Source organism: Protopterus annectens, chromosome 3.part1 (genome assembly GCF_019279795.1).
Source record: "Protopterus annectens isolate FY-2018-M chromosome 3.part1, PAN1.0, whole genome shotgun sequence".
NCBI classification, from domain to species: domain Eukaryota; kingdom Metazoa; phylum Chordata; order Ceratodontiformes; family Protopteridae; genus Protopterus; species Protopterus annectens.
Genome location: NC_056732.1, coordinates 1189056968 through 1189072996, shown reverse-complemented (window position 1 = coordinate 1189072996; position 16029 = coordinate 1189056968). Strand labels below are relative to the sequence as shown.

The following is a 16029-nucleotide window of genomic DNA, read 5'->3' as shown; positions in this document are numbered from 1 at the left end:
TATAATTTGCTAAATGACAGTAATAACAAAGTTTGATAAAGATCTATCATGCATAATGGTACAATGAAACCATCTCATGCCAGTATAATTGGGAGAAGACTGAAAACAAATATGTCATGTCTATAGTCGACAACCAAACCTGATCATCAAAGGTCATATGTACCAGTTTGAGTAAAATCCCACAAATCCTTCTACATATGTGATTTATTCAAAGAAAAGTTTTTCAACTTATTCTCTACTAGCATAGCAAGAGGCTCTGTTTTAGAGCTTGAGAAAACCACAATTAGTCTAAGTGAGGTATTAAATTGATCTTTCTCAGTCTTGGGTATCCCAAACACCTGGAATAACAGTGTTACTGACTATTAGAAAGTTGAAAAGGCCAGAACCCAACTCAAATTCCAGGTTTAGTTCTTGTAGCTAATGGTCAGTCTTTCTGTAAGACAAGTTGAATTTATTTCTTGATACCTGTCCATATAAGAAACCATCACTGAAGTAGCCTAATATTCTTACAGAGTAGTTTTGACTGCTCATCAAAATCACCCCTCCACCCTTATCAGGCTTCATAATTTTAATGTCTCTTTCATTGGCAATGAAGTTCAATAAGGCACAATCTTCCATTGTCAGGTTGAAAAAAAAAACTCCTTCTGTTTGCACCCACCAAGTCTTGTTCACAAGTTTTGTCAAATGCAGCTAGGGTAAACAGAAGAGGTAGATTAAAGGTACTCAACTGTTTCAATGGACAATTTGTCCCGCCACCTTCTCTGTTAAGAAAAAATAAGCCCAAATTGAGCTTTCTTATAAAAAGTTTCAAGTCCAACAAAAGATCTGTTATGTTTAGTTTATCAGCAGGAACAAAGGTAAAACCTTTTTGCAAAAAAAAATAGACTAAAGTTAGAATTAATTTCAAGCTGGCTGAGATTGTATATTTTTAACCCATACAAAGTACCTAGTTCTAGGGTCTTTGTTGCCAGCCCTGCCTCTCCACACCTCTCATCCATTTCTGATTCCGGGCTATAGATACAGCCATTCAAAGACAGGCCCTGGTGACTTTAGTTAGTATGTCTGCTGTACTGTCACAGGCTGACATTGTATACTATGCATTATTTTCATTGTGGGTGTTATCCCAAACTTCTGTTCAGTGTGCTGTAAACAATAATGGCATAAAGCACTTGTTTACTGTGCTATCATGACATCAGAAGTAAAAATTCTACTTTTTTCTCCTGAATACAGAAGCTTTTCTGTCATGGACTTATGACCCCATCCCAGTTTAAACATATGTGCAGTAAACTGTATTACAGGAAGCTAAAATTGTGGATGTGACTTTTCATCTGGAGTCACCAGCTAAGTGCATTTTGCAGCTGAGGGCATAAAATACATTATTCAAGTTTGCTATAATACTTCATACAGTTAGACAAAAATGGTAATTTTGTGCTAGGCATCACAAGTAGTCTTATATACCCATCTAGGTTTTCAGTTCTTGCCCTTTTTTTCACAAAAAATAAAGTATATTTATATTTTTATGTAGAGTCATATCACTGGTATCTCCTTTTAAAGTAAGAATACAAAATAGTACTCTTTTTTTAAGAAAACATACTATTTTCTCCCATTTTTATTTGTTACAGCAAAATGCTCATATTTTATATGCACTAACATGCATTCAGAAGTTAGATTTTTTTTTTGCCTCTCCCTAAAAACTATTAGACTTTTCAAACCAAATGGAATTGGAAATATTGTACAGGTCTTGCTTTGACAATTTCAGAGACTATCTTAAAACAATAGAAAGATATTTTCCTTTGAAGTCTCTGAGGAATTCTTGCCAGACTAGCATTTATAAATTGACAGGATGCAACTTTAATAGAACAGTCAGACAAAAACAGATCTGTAGCTTGTAGTTCTCGTCAGAGTAAATTAAACCAAAGCTATAAAAAAACATAAATGTATCATGCTGGGAATTCATACCTAAATAAAATATGTGCTTTTGTATAAATGTGGTGGATTTTTGGTTTGTATATGTTGAGGTATAAAAGATGACATTAGCAGTTGCTGTTTTATTACATTTAAAGATGAAGCTGCTCCATTGTGTTTAAGGGTAAGATTCATGCTCTAATGGAGTTTATTGATAACTAAGACAGTGATATTGCTTGAAAGTTTCATGGATAAATATGTTGAACCATTTCTGAGATACCTACTTTTAAATACAAAGAACAGAACTGTCCCAAAGCAGCCAGTATTATGGAAATAGATCTTCTTAAAAGGCTCCACAGTTAGAGAGGTAACTATTATTTCATTATTATAGCTATTGTTTGTAAAACTAATGTTATACTACCAGAAACCCCATAATATACATTAGCAAAACAACACTAATTAGCAATAATTATTCAGTGGTGCAGGTGATAGCATTGTTGCCTAATAGCAAGAGGTTCTCTGTTTCGATTCTCAGCTGGGGTGGCTTCTGTATGGAGATTGCATGTCCTCCCTATGTTCACATGGGTTTCCTCTGGGTTTAGCCACTTTCCTTCCACATTCCAAAGACATGCAGTAGGTGGATTGGACACTCTAAATTGGCCATAGGTGCAAGTGTGTGGTATGGAAGAACAGCTGCAACAGGACTAGCCAACTGGAGGTGTGAAACTTGGCTCTAGAAGATTGCCACTGTTGAAGTCACACCCAAACTCCATGTGTAAAAATGTGAAAAAGGTGTTCTGGATGGATGGATTCAGTGAGTTGCAGCTTTTAGCCAGGTTGTGTAATTTAACTTTTAATGTGAGGAGGTACTGTAAAAAGGTATACAGATTGTAAAGCATTTTCTCATTTCTCTCAATGGATGGATTCAGTGAGTTGCAGCTTTTGGCCAGGTTGTGTAATTTTACTTTTAGTGTGAGGAAATACTGTGAAACGGTAGACAGATTGTAAAGCATCTTCTCAATCTTCTCATTTCTCTCAATGGATCCTTAAGCAGTTACATTTGGATGTTCTTCATATTGATCACTGCTGCAGTAGCCTTAGCCATAACGGTTATTTTCTAAATAGAATATAATAGCCATCCAGCTTCTAAACCATCAGAGCACATTCCATGTCCCTGACCCTTTAGTCAGCTTGAGCTGTGCTGAGCTGACTAAATAAATTTGGGCACCAAGATCTTTGGGGATTTCATGTTACCAAGAAGATGACTCCTCTGCAGGCTTTTGAGGATTAATGGTTGGCTGATACTGTATACATATAGTTATATGTATACGTTTATATATACATATATATATATATATATATATATATATATATATATATATATATATATATATATATATATATATATACACACACACACACACATCTATCTGTGTGTGTATATATATATATATATATATATATATATATATATATATATATATATAGATCTATGTTATATTAACAAATTACCATAACATCTAGTTGCAAAATGGCGAGAAGGAAACAATGAAAACTTTATATTCACAAATATCCAGATCATCATAAATTTTCATCTGGTAAGTAAACAATCAGTCAACTAAACTTAAAAAAAAAAAACAAATTGAAGCAAATAAAACCCACCGAAGACCCACACAAGTGGGGCGCTGCTCCCCCCCACCCCCCAACTAAATATACCAACTCTCAGATTGCACTACAGTGGAGAAAAGGGCAAAGTTCACAACATTTCATCTCGCCATTTTGCAACTCAGCATTTTGGCTTTTCCTTTTTGAGAATTTAAAGTAGATCCATATATATATATATATATATATATATATATATATATATATATATATATATATATACACACACACACACACACGCACACACACACACACACACACACACACCAACCAACTCCAAGGCTGTACAGCAGGGAGAAAAAGGGAGAAATCCTTAAACCCACAATCAACGTTCCTGCATCGTTAATTTTTTTGTGACACAAGAATTGTCAAAAACTGTCAGCCGATTCACAGTTCAACCAAAAAAACAGTCAAGAAGAAGAGCTGATTCCATATATATAAAGACTCACATGCTCACACACACACACACACACACACACACACACACACACACACACACACACACATGTATACAGAGAGAGAAAAATGCACACAAAAATTTAAATAATCTGTGGATTGTTGATGATTGCCAATCATACATACAGTCATATGCATGGATACACAAACACACACACAGTAAGAAATGTTTTATTATTTTAATATTTGCACAACTTGCTGCAGCCACTCAGATGTTTAAATCTAATTTTTTTTGTAATATGAAAGAGTACATAATAAAAATGTTTACTTTCCTAAGGTAGTTTGTTATGATATTTACTTTCCTAAGATATTTTTTACAATATGTCAGATATTAGTATTCTAGAAAGTCACAGTAAAGTAAATTACATCTTTTTCAAAAGACAATCAATACATTTTTGGTCACAGAATCTAGCTCATGCAAGTTCAAACCTGACCTACAGCTTGAATTGAGGAATGACTTCAGAGATTACAACTAATGTGTTAATCACAGAATCTTGTGTATACAAATGTAGACCCTCTGTGGAGTGTCAATGGTTGCATGTCTTAATATTGTTGTTTCTTTATTTTGACTTAAACCCTAAATGTCTGTGTTGCTGCTGCATTTTATTTGCCCCGTAAGGGTATCTTGTCAAGCATGACAAACAGTGATACATGTCTACATTTCTGTTTTAACAGGTGAACATGGTTATTGGCATTCTGGTTTTTAACAAACTTGTATCCAAAGATGGGATAACTGATAAGAAACTGAAGGAACGGGCAGGGTAGGCCTTATGAGTATGTTTAAATGAAGCAACATGATCAGTAACCAAGCACTTGAAAGAAGTATTTTCCCTGACCTCACCAACATTTTGTATGATGGGGAGGGAGGCTTGGCAGTACAGTATGTATCCACCACTAATAAATCTGTTATGTGTGTTTTTCTTTCATTTTTAAGATGATTCAGTGTTCAATATAGTTTGGGATGTTGCATTTCTGCTTTTGTATTTCTTAATAGATGACTAAATGTATGGCATACATTAATTACAGTTTCTTCATTCTCCAAATAAAAGTTTTTAAATCAGTTTCAAAATTCAGGTAGCTGAACTACACCGAATATCCAATATGAAAAGTGATATTAGATTTGTCAAGTATTAGCATAATAAGTAGATGCTTTCTGCAGTTTAAGAGGAAGTGGACCTTTGCAAGGCATATGTAGTCAGCAGAATATATTACTCAATTTTCAGTACGATGTATGTTTTTAAGGTATCACAAAAGTCTTCTGTACTGAAAAAATCATCAGGTGTGTCCTCCTAACTGTGTTGTTGTCTCGGGGTTTATGGTTGCAGCGTGTTCCTTTTCCTCAAGGGATTACAGGGAGACCCTTCTTGTTACATTAATTTAACAGTTAAAGCAGCCTATGAGCACACAACTCAGTAATCTGAAATAAATAAACGTGAATATTTAAGGAGAGGAAAACATCTATGATTAATCCATTTGGTAACTTACCTGTGTACAGTTCAAGTCTGTGTTGTCCATACAAAATTGGCAGCATGATGGATTGTCTTTTTTTCATTCTGGCCACTGCTGACTTCAGGTTCTTAGCTGGTCTTAGTTATTTCAGCCTCATCTGTTCTACGTACATCCCTGGTTTGTTTTTTTCTGTGTGATAATAGCCCATGTGGAGGAAATTCATAGTTTCAGAGGAGGTATGCATCATCACTACACCAGGGAGAGGAACAGGCAGTACTGGAGCCATTGCAGCACTGGCCTTTTTAATAGATTATGTCCCATAACCAGCAATCTGTCATATGTTTTTTTCCAAGAGGATGGATGCACAGGATAAGAGAGGCCATTCCTCCTGTACATGGTGATGGCACATCAAACTCAACTTCCTTGGGAGATATTATCTTTGTGAGTTCCTCAGTCTTCATGTGTGCCTCTTAACTTTATTTCTGCAGCTTTTTCTGCACCAACTGGAAGGACCACTGAAATACCTCACAAAGAGAATCCATAGCCTACAACACCTGCCCTGTGCAGACAGGCTCAAATCACTATCACTCTATTCGATATCGTACAGATTGCTCAGGGGTGATCTATGTCTCGCCTGCAAGGCAATGTCAGACCCTGCCCTACTAGAGATGCTCCTTATCCATAAGTTTAACTCCTCTTGCATTACCTGCTTGAAAGGCGTGAATCTAATATGTGACATCAACAAAACCTGCTGGAGAGACAAGTTTGTCTCCCAGAGGCTGCCCCATCTCTAGAATAGACTTCCCATACATCTCACACAGAGCACCTTGCTGACCCTCTTCAAGAGCAGCCTTGATGAGTGGAGGGGAAACCACACATTTGTCCCAGGGGTTCCACCTGTGTCCCTCATTGGCAGGGGCGGCAGGTGCTGACTGAGGTTTCTTTTTGGAGATAAACTCTTGGCTAGGCTTGTAAGGGCCCCAGGGCTATTAACCTAGTAACCTCCTATGAGTCTATGATTTAATACACACTTTCATCACCTGTTCTCCCAGAGATGGTTGACAAGAAAAATGTTTTCTTGTTCTCATGCTCCTTTGTCAGTTACTCCACCCAAGCTGCTAATCAAACTCAGGTTGTCTGGGTTGTAGCTAGGATTTCATCACTGTGCCATGGATTAGACAGGATTCTGTTAAATTGTTTTAGTTAACTGCATATATTGTGAAAAACTGTTAGACAGTCTTTCATTAGGAACATTTAGAACATAGTGATATCTTTTTTTAGCATCTGTTATCAGTAAATTACCTAAACCAGAATGTTCATAATGCACATTTATCTGATTATTGAAATAAGAATTTGTAGTAAGCGTAGAAATATTAAATGTTTCATCCATGTAATTTGTTACCTTTCACCACTCTGAAAATGTTACAAATTGCAATGCAAGTACAAGATGTTTTCTTGCTGTGTGTTGAAGAATGTGGATTATTATCCTGCATGTTGAGAATTCAAGGCTGAAGTCGCAACATATTTATTTTAATTCAAGATCTAGTATTGTCTGTTTTATCTAGTTCAGCTATGGGTTGTCACATCTGACCAGATCCAACCTTGGCACCACATCTGAACCTCTTTAATTACAGGGCTATAACTCCTCCCATACCCATAATTCCCTGAATTCCGTTTGAGTATCTCAGCTCTCTTTTGCCACCTGAAGTGTTCAGTTGCACTATCAAAAGCTCTTATGTTTGTATCCTTTTCAGTGATACTCTGGACATTAACGTATTCGTCTTTTCTTCTACTTCTCCACTTACAAGATAAATTCTTTCTATTATTCTGTTAGAGTTTGTAGAAACTTAGGATTTATAGATATTTAGGTTAGATAGTATAGAGTTAGAGTTTATCTATTTGTAGAGTTAGTATAGTTAAAGATTATATAGTTAAATGTGCTAAGCTTCCTTATATTAGGTATGTCATATTGTTTTTTATTAGGCTTTGTTATAGATACTCATAGTGATTCAGAGATAATAGTTCAGCCATAGGTTTGCTGTGTCTCTGTGTGTGTGTGTGTGTGTGTGTGTGTGTGTGTGTGTGTGTGTGTGTGTGTGTGTGTGTGTGTGTGTGTGTGTGTGTGTGTGTGTGTGTGTTTAGAGATGGCTGTCAAATCTTCAGTAGTCAAAGCTTCAAGAAGTGTACAGAGTGTGGACACAAGCTGCTGCCCCAAGACCCACACTCCTTGTCTGTTGATTGTTTAGGTACCACTCACTTTGACACATCATGTCAGGCTTGTTGTTCATTTCCTACACCTGGCAGACTCAAAACTTATAGCAAAGGGAGTCCTTCCTTCACAGAGAGGATCTGCCATGCTTTCTACTTCCTCTGCTGCCTCTTCACCCCGTACCAAGGATAAGAGGTGAAAGGAGAAGACAGACAAGGACAAAGATGGAGCTTGAGAAAACTAAGCTTGACAGAACAAAAGAGAGTCAAAGGAAAAGGAAAAATCAAACTCTGGGAAGTCCTGCAAGCATTCCCCAGATCTAACATTAGCTTGGCATTGGATCACAAGGTGCCAAAACATTTGGAGCCAACAGTTTCTCAACTCTGTACTTCTCCTGCTCGATCCAGTAGATTCTCCCCAGATCCAGTGAGGCCCACAGTGCATTCGCCTATCCTTCAGGAAAGAAGATACTCTAGACCATCATTGGTGGCATTGTAATCCCTGGCATCAAGAAGTCAGACTTAAAAAGGATGTTAACAGAAGGATTTAAAGTTCCTTCGGACACAAATACAGCTTGGGGTTCTTTTGGTGCCATCTCCTAGGAATGTAGTAATTGCTGAACCATCTATCCACTTGTATCTTTTCTAGAACCAGTTCACCCTTTGACACCAGTTGTCTCTGAACTGATTTGTCCCAGAACACCTTTGCCAGAGCTAGTAGGCCAAGTGACTTTGACTCTGATGTGTTCCCTTCCTTTTTCGGGTCTGACATGTTCGAATACGGAAGAGTCTCGGAGCCAAATTTATGGCAGCATAGCTACAGGAATGGTTCCACTATGAAGCTTTTGGAGCCATCTCTTCCCCTCAGTGTTTTGATGCTTGAAAGTTTGAAACTGAGATCTGACTCAGGGTCAAGGCCTCTCACTTCTGCAGTTTCCTTTCTGTCCAAGGAAAGGAGGGTGCCAGCATAAACTATGGCATTCTCAGCCGCTGAGGCCTTTGAATGGCTCCTTTCAATGTAGAGGGAAAAGGCATTTTCTTCCAGGTCATTTCCATCCCTGACTAGTTTCAAATCTGCTTCTCATCCTTTTGTCAGACAGGGACAGTTGGTTCTACAGGCTTCCCTGGCTACCTTCTATATAAGCTCCCAGTCTGCTTCAGAACCCTCTGATCCTCACCCATAGATGGTTTACAAAAAACATACATGCAGATGAAAATTCTTAGACTCTTCCCCAGAGACCATCAGTGAAGACATGGGCTTAGATGAAGGCAAAGGCTCCCCTAGATCTTCCTCTGAAGATGTGACTTTTGGTGAAATCCTTGAATTGTTGAAAACAGAGAGGGGGGTTGGTCCATGGATAGTCCTTCTCAAGATGAGTGTGTGTTCCTGGAAGCCTTTGCTTCCAGCTCATTCTCATCTTGGGTGGTGCCACCTGTTGATCCACTCTTTGATTTGATGGCCCAGTGGGCATGGAAGGACCCTGATGTGGTAGAGCCTATCCCTAAGAAACCCAACAGAATTGTAGTAGTGCCTGCAGAAAGAAAAAATTGGCTCAAAGATCCACCAGTGGATGCAGTGGTTGCAGTGGCAGCTGTAAAGAAGGAATTGTCTAAAGAAAGTTCCTTGGGCCATCCCCCTAATAGGGAATCTAGGGCTATGTACCATTTTGGGAAATGGACATGTGCTTCAGAAACCATTGCAGTCAGAGTGACCGCGGTGGTGCAGCAGTAGCATTGTCGCCTCACAGCAAGAGGTTCTCCCGTTCGATTCTCGGCTGGAGCGCCTTCTGTGTGGAGCCTACATCTCCTCCTCACAGTCGAGTGACATTCGAAAGACATGCGTGAATGGGCGTGCCTTCGTTGAAGGTTGGACATCGAGCTGGCACCTCAGCACTGTGAAAATCTACTGCCAATCATTAGCGGACTGGAGTTCCACTGTGGCGACCCCTAACCAGGAAAAGCCGAAAGAAGAAGAATAACAACTAGATTTCAGAGAGATTTGATTAAGATATCCATTTCTCTCTTTGGTATTCTCCCTGCGGATGTTCAGAAAACAGTGAACTCCCAGCTTTTCACTCTGTGATCTCTCTGCAGTGTGGTCATGCGTCTGCTTTCTAGTGCATCTGATTACATGGCATGGGCAGTAAGCACTAGTATGACCATTTGTTAGCATGCCTGGATCAATCTATGCAACTTTGTGGAAAACTTCAGGACATCTTTTATCAATGCCGCCTTTGAAGGGTACAGCCTCTTTAGACCTAAAGTAAAAGTAACACTGTCCAGGAGTCAACAGGATGGTAAGACTCTCTGTGGTAGGTATCTGCTTCTCCACACCCCAAAAATCTTTCTCTAGGAATCAACTGGCTGTGAGGAAGATGTGGTTCAGAAAGTCACATAGTTCTTACCAGGAATCTCCCGGTGGTAGACCCCTTCATGGCAGAGAAGGAGGTAACACTAGTGGACATTTCCCTAGAGGCAGAGATGGACAGCATAACTGGGTCTTTCATGGACCGTTTATGGAAAAGCCCTTTCAACACCCTCTGAAAGGTTTCCCAACTGCTGCCCTATGGACTCAGTCAGAGAGGTGCTTATCTCTGCAACCACAATCCTGGCGAATCATAACCACAGATTCTTGGGTAATAAACATAATTTCCAGAGGATATTATATACCATTTTCCCTTCCTTCTGTCAAAAAGAAGAAAGCTCCTGATGTTCCACCCAGTCAATGCAAACTCACAGAAGCAGAAGTTTCCAAACTGCTAGAAAAACAAGTCATCCAGCAGGTCTCCAAAGACCAGCGAGTATCCAGAGTCTCCTTAATGTTCTTTTTAGTACACAAGAAAACAGGATACCTCAGACCCATTTTGGACCTCAGTCATTTAAATCAGTATGTCAAGCAGACAAAATTACAGATGATCACACTTTCCATTTTGCCTCTACCGAGGAAGGAAAATTGGATGTACTTTATAGCTCTCAAGGATGCAAACTAGCATGTGAAGATAGAGAAGCATTCAAGAAGATTTCTCCATTTCCATCTGGGAGCCAGTCATTATCAGTTTAGAGCCCTGCCATTCAGTTTCACCACATCCCCTGGATGTTCAACAAGGTTATGGCAACATATGTGCACCTACTAAGGATCCAGGTTTTCCCATAGGTTGACAATTGTGTCTTCAGTGCTATGACCAACAACCTATTGTCACATGACTGGGACCTTCTGCTCTGTCTAATGCAGGATCAAGGCATCACTGTCAATCTGTCCACAAGCCAGCTACACCATCTCAACATGTAGAGTTTATCAGATCCAAATGGACACAAGTTTAAAAATGTCTGCCTTCCAAACTCCAGGGTGCTTTCCTTTGTGTCACTGCAACTCAATTTCTTCATCACCCCTGCCAACCAGCAAGATTAACTCTTCGCCTACTGGGCCTAATGGCTTCCATAATCCATGTGGTTCCATTAGCCAGATTTTACTTGCAGGTCCTTTAGTGGACTTTAATGGTACAATGGTCCCAAAAGTATCACCTGCTTCATGCCAAAATAAGGCTTACACAAATCTGCAAGCAATACATATCCTAGTAGATAACTTCTCACTCTGTGGTGAGCTGGCATTCATTCTTTATTTTCTCACCTGTAGCAGTAGTGACAATGGATGCTTCTGTTCTAAGGTGGGGGGGTGGTTATTTCGAAGGGAAGATCCTTGGCACTTGATCATATACAGAGATCAACCTTCACATCACCGTTCTGGAGATAAGAGCAGTTCTCCTAGCATTGCAGGCATTTCAGGACTCTCTCCCCAGAGGTGTGGTCCAAGTGCAGACAGGCAGTATGTTGTCCAGTACATCAACAAACAGGGAGGAACCTGCTCCTATCCAGTATGCTGAAAAGCCAAGAGAGTCTGTCAGTGGGCAATGTATTCACACATATCTTGGGGTCATCCAGTGTTCTGCTGAACAAGTTGAGCAGATCTATCTTGATGCTTCTCAAGAGATTCCATAGTCCAACAGTGACAACCTTGATTTTCAGTCACTGGGGCCAACCCTGCTGCAGCCCGTTTGCATTCTACCTAAACAATGTGTGCAGCAGTTACTATGCCCTGATCCCTCAGAAGGAACAATCACTAAGTTATGCTGTAGTCCACAGTTGGCCCCTAGGTTTCCTATGTGCTTTCCCCATTACCCTTAACAAACAAGATCGTACAGAAAGTGAGAATGTGCAAGGCCAAGATGATCTTATTTGTCACTTTCTAATCTTGTCAGACATGGTTTCCCTTCCTATGGCTTCTTCTAGTGCATCCACCATGGATACTAGATGACTTTCCATATCTGTTAACACACCTGGCTGGACTACCTCCTCTATATCAGAAAGCCATGATGTTAACCATTTGGTTCCTCCACTTATAACTTTAGCCAGAGACACCAGGCTTTATTAGTTGGTCATTTGGATCTGATCATTGTCCCAAACACAGACCACTATGAAAATATGCCACAGCAAATGGAAGAGATTTTCCATCTGGGCAACATCCGGGGGCTTAGATCCATTTTATTTTAGAATTCTTATCAGGACTTTTTCACAATGGGTCCATATACTCAACTATCAAAGTACAGATGGCAGCTATCTCTAGCTTCCATATTGGCCAGAAGAACAGTTCTATAGCATGTTTGAGAATTTCTAAAGCTTTCCTGAAATAAACCTTTGTTCTTCAGCACCCTGTCCGATATCCAGCACCTCTTGGGATATTACCATCATATTACAGGCACTGACTCAGCCTGTATTTCAGCCAGCAAAATCAGTAAACTTAAAATTCCCCTCTAGGAAAATGAATTTTCTGGTCTCAGTCATTTCAGCCAAATGGAATTCAGAGATGCAAGTAATTTCCTGCAAACCACCTTATTTGTTTTTTCACAAGGACAGGGTTTCCTTAAGGACTAATGCATCTTTCCTTCCTAAGGGGGCATCCACAGCTAATCTAATTCAGTCAATAACTGTACCAGTCTTTTTTCCAAGATTTGCAAACAAAGTTGAATACATGCTATTTATGCTGAGTGTTCATCCTCAGCTTAGGTTTTATCTCAATAGAGCTAAATCTTCCAGAAAGTTAGATCAATTGTTCATGGCATTCTCTAAGCCTAAATTGGGCAAAGCAGTGTCTGAAGTTACTCTTTCCAGATGGTTATCTGAATGAATTTCTTTCATGTGCAATGAAAAAGACTTGTCTCTATAATCTAAACCTAAGGCTTATTTCACAAGGGCAGTGGCCACTTCAACAGCCTTTGCCAGAAGATTACGTGTTGATATTTGTTCAGCAGCTATTTGGTTAACGGTTCATATATTTGTATCTCATTATAGACTGGCTGAAAAATCAAGATCACGTTCCTCCTTTGACTTCTCCATTCTCAGGAATATTCTTCCTTGATACTATCCGGGTCTGTATGCTTGGGAATCTGACCCATACTTGAATCAGATGAAAACAGACAGCATTAGATATAAAAGTTATGTACTTAACATAATGATAGATCCATGTTGTCTGATCTGCATCCAGTTCACCATCTCCCCCTCTCCCCCCCCCCATCAAATTGTCACAAATAGGACTAAAATGACCAAGTCGACTTTAGCGTTTTCTGTCTTTGAGTGTTCATTACTGCCATTTTTCTATCATGCATTCTGGAGCTGGCTTGGCCTGGGAATTAATTGATTAGCATATAATTATGTGGATCTACTCATGAATGTAATATTTTCTGGCACAAGCTTGATCTGAGGTAGTAAGGTGGAGTTCACAGAATTATGGATAGGTGAGATTCAGAGCCCTGCAGCCAAAGCGCTTCAGATTCAGTGCTGAGGTCAGACTTGGCCAGATCTGGCAACCCATAGTTGAAATGGATGAAAATCAGACAACATGCATCTATCATTATAGTAAATACATAACTTTTGATCTGATGTTGTCAGTTTTCATTCATTCTTTAACAACTGGGTTTGGATCCGACCCTCATATCCAACTCAGCCACTTTTTACAGCTCATGGCTACTGGAAGTCTCGAGCTCCTCCCTTACCCATGATGCGCTATTCCCCTAAGATACCTCAGATCTCATTTGCTGCCTTTGTGTACAGACGTGGCCACTGTGAGCTCTTCAGCATGAGTTAGTTAAGTGAATGAAATACTTACTTATATTTTTCTGCCCCCACCTTCTGCAAATTGCCTCCTGTTTATCCTCCCTTATCTTAAACTATTTTAGTGTATTTCTAAACTACCATTGTTGGCATTTTCCTTTCCCCTTCCAATTACTATAGTTGGTAATTTCATTTCTTCTTTCTTTATTTCTTTTTTACTTTATATATAAAAAAAGGTTTTTTTCTTTACTCTGTGTAGTAGATATCAAAGGTGTAAGCAGTGTGGGCACAAGATTGCACTTTCTGATGTGCACAATTTGTGTGTCTATTGTTTGGGCCCATCTCATTTAAAAGTTGATTGTGAGATCTGCAAAGTGTTTAATCCCCATGCTTTGGTAGACCACAAAAATAAACTTATTCTGAAAGGCCTTCTCTCTGTGACCTTCTCAGAATCACTCTCTGGGGCTTAACCCTCCAAGCCTGACAAAAAAGAACACAGAAAAAGGCCATCAGATCCGTCTGGATCCTGCAATCCATCTTCTGATCTGACCATGAAGCCTTCTTGCAAAGTTTCATAAAAAACGGATCTGAAGACTAAATCTTCAGATCTGTTGGTTTTGAATGTCCAATCTGCTTCATTGGATAAAATAGTCTGGGATCCAAAACTTTTACCTCGAACTAGGCATGCATTGTTTTTTAATCTGGTCCCTTCCTGAGTGGCATCCCCATTTTTTGGAGAGACACTGACATTCCAGGTCCCCTTCAGAGGCCTCATCCTGTCATGCTTCCAGGAACCTGACAGAAGCTGATGTGGATCAGATGATAAGGAAGTTTCTCTTGGCACACATTCAAATGGGAGTTCTCCCAGCTCCTACCCCTTTGGGTCTGGAGACCTTTACTAGTACTATACCGCCCATCTCAACTCCTTCTCCAATCTGACCTGTGGTTTCACAGCCCTTGGATCTGAGTCTTTCTGGACCATCTGTGTCAGATCTGAAGATTGTTGTATCTTTATCTCTGATACATTCTCTGAATGCACTGGCTTTTAGCATGTTGGAGCCAGACAACTTTTGGAGCAGAAGCATCGTTGTTGGATCCAAGGTGGTATAGTTGAATCCAACATTGTTGGAGCCATCTCTGCCCCTTGGAGTCTCAGTATTGGACATATCTGCCCCAACTTCTGCCTCTGGTGGACTGCCTTCTGGACAGAGGGAGCCAATGGTCCAGAAGCATGTCTTCTTGGCTCTGTCAGCTTCTTTCTTCTGGGAGTACTCTGCCTTTGAGGTGGTGGAGAGAGTGTTCTTTGTTTCTGGAGGATGGACAATTCCACCCCCCTCAGATCTTCCCTGTGGATCCCATATGTTTTTGTGCCTTGAGTCTCACCACTGTACATTCTACTCCACAGGGACAGCCAGTCCAAAGTATCCAGGTTACCCAATAAGATATACAGATTTCTACTGATACTTCTCTGGAACATCCCACCAAAGAAGTCCTTAGTAAGAGAAGGTGCAAAAGGAGGCAATTAGACTCACCTCAAGAGTTGGTCACTGAAGATACCAATTTTGGTGATGGAGAAAGGTTCTCAAGATCACTACCTGATGACATCTCATTTGGAGACATCCTGAAAATCCTCAAGCAAAAGGATGGTTGGTCTTCCAGTAACCCTTCCCAAGAGGAATTGATATTCCTGGAAGCCTTTGGATCTGGCCTGTCTACCTCCTAGGTGACTCCACCTGAAAATGAACTCATTCATTTGATCTCTAGGCTGGAATGGAAGGAACCCAACACTGTTGAGCCGATCTCTAAAAGGCCAGACAGGATCCCGGCACAACCAAAAGGAAAAGAGTTTTGGAGCAAGAGAGTACCAGTAAATGACATGGTTGGAGCAGTGGCCATGAATAAAGAACTTGCGGAACAGAGTTCTTCTGTCCATCCCCCTAACAAGGGCGTTAAGGACATTGGACAGATTTTGGACATGTGTATTTGCTTCAGCAACCTTTGCACTCAGGTAGCTGAATTGTTTGGCAGACTTCACTAGATTGCCAAGGGATTTGATTAAGGAACTCTCCAAATCCCTCTCTGGGACCAGTACTTCTGAGGCACAGAGCTCTGTTGCCTCAAAGTTGACTACCCTACAATCAATCACAAATTTGTCCATGAGACTCATTTCACATGCAGCTGAAGGTACTTCAAGTGTGGTGGGTTCAGCCATTTTCATTAGGAGGCATGCCTGGCTGCACTTGT

At 40.0% G+C, this 16029-nt stretch overlaps 1 protein-coding gene across 9 annotated transcripts in view; it reads left to right on the top strand.

The window, feature by feature from the left end:
- Positions 1 to 16029, top strand: part of ADGRB1 (adhesion G protein-coupled receptor B1) — a 4264735-nt gene that overhangs the window by 3831681 nt on the left and 417025 nt on the right. For all 9 annotated transcript variants that reach the window (XM_044067288.1, XM_044067286.1, XM_044067290.1 and 6 more), the window contains one exon: positions 4699 to 4784. In XM_044067288.1, coding sequence (XP_043923223.1) covers positions 4699 to 4784 — 86 coding nt within the window. The remainder of the gene's footprint in view (positions 1 to 4698; positions 4785 to 16029) is intronic.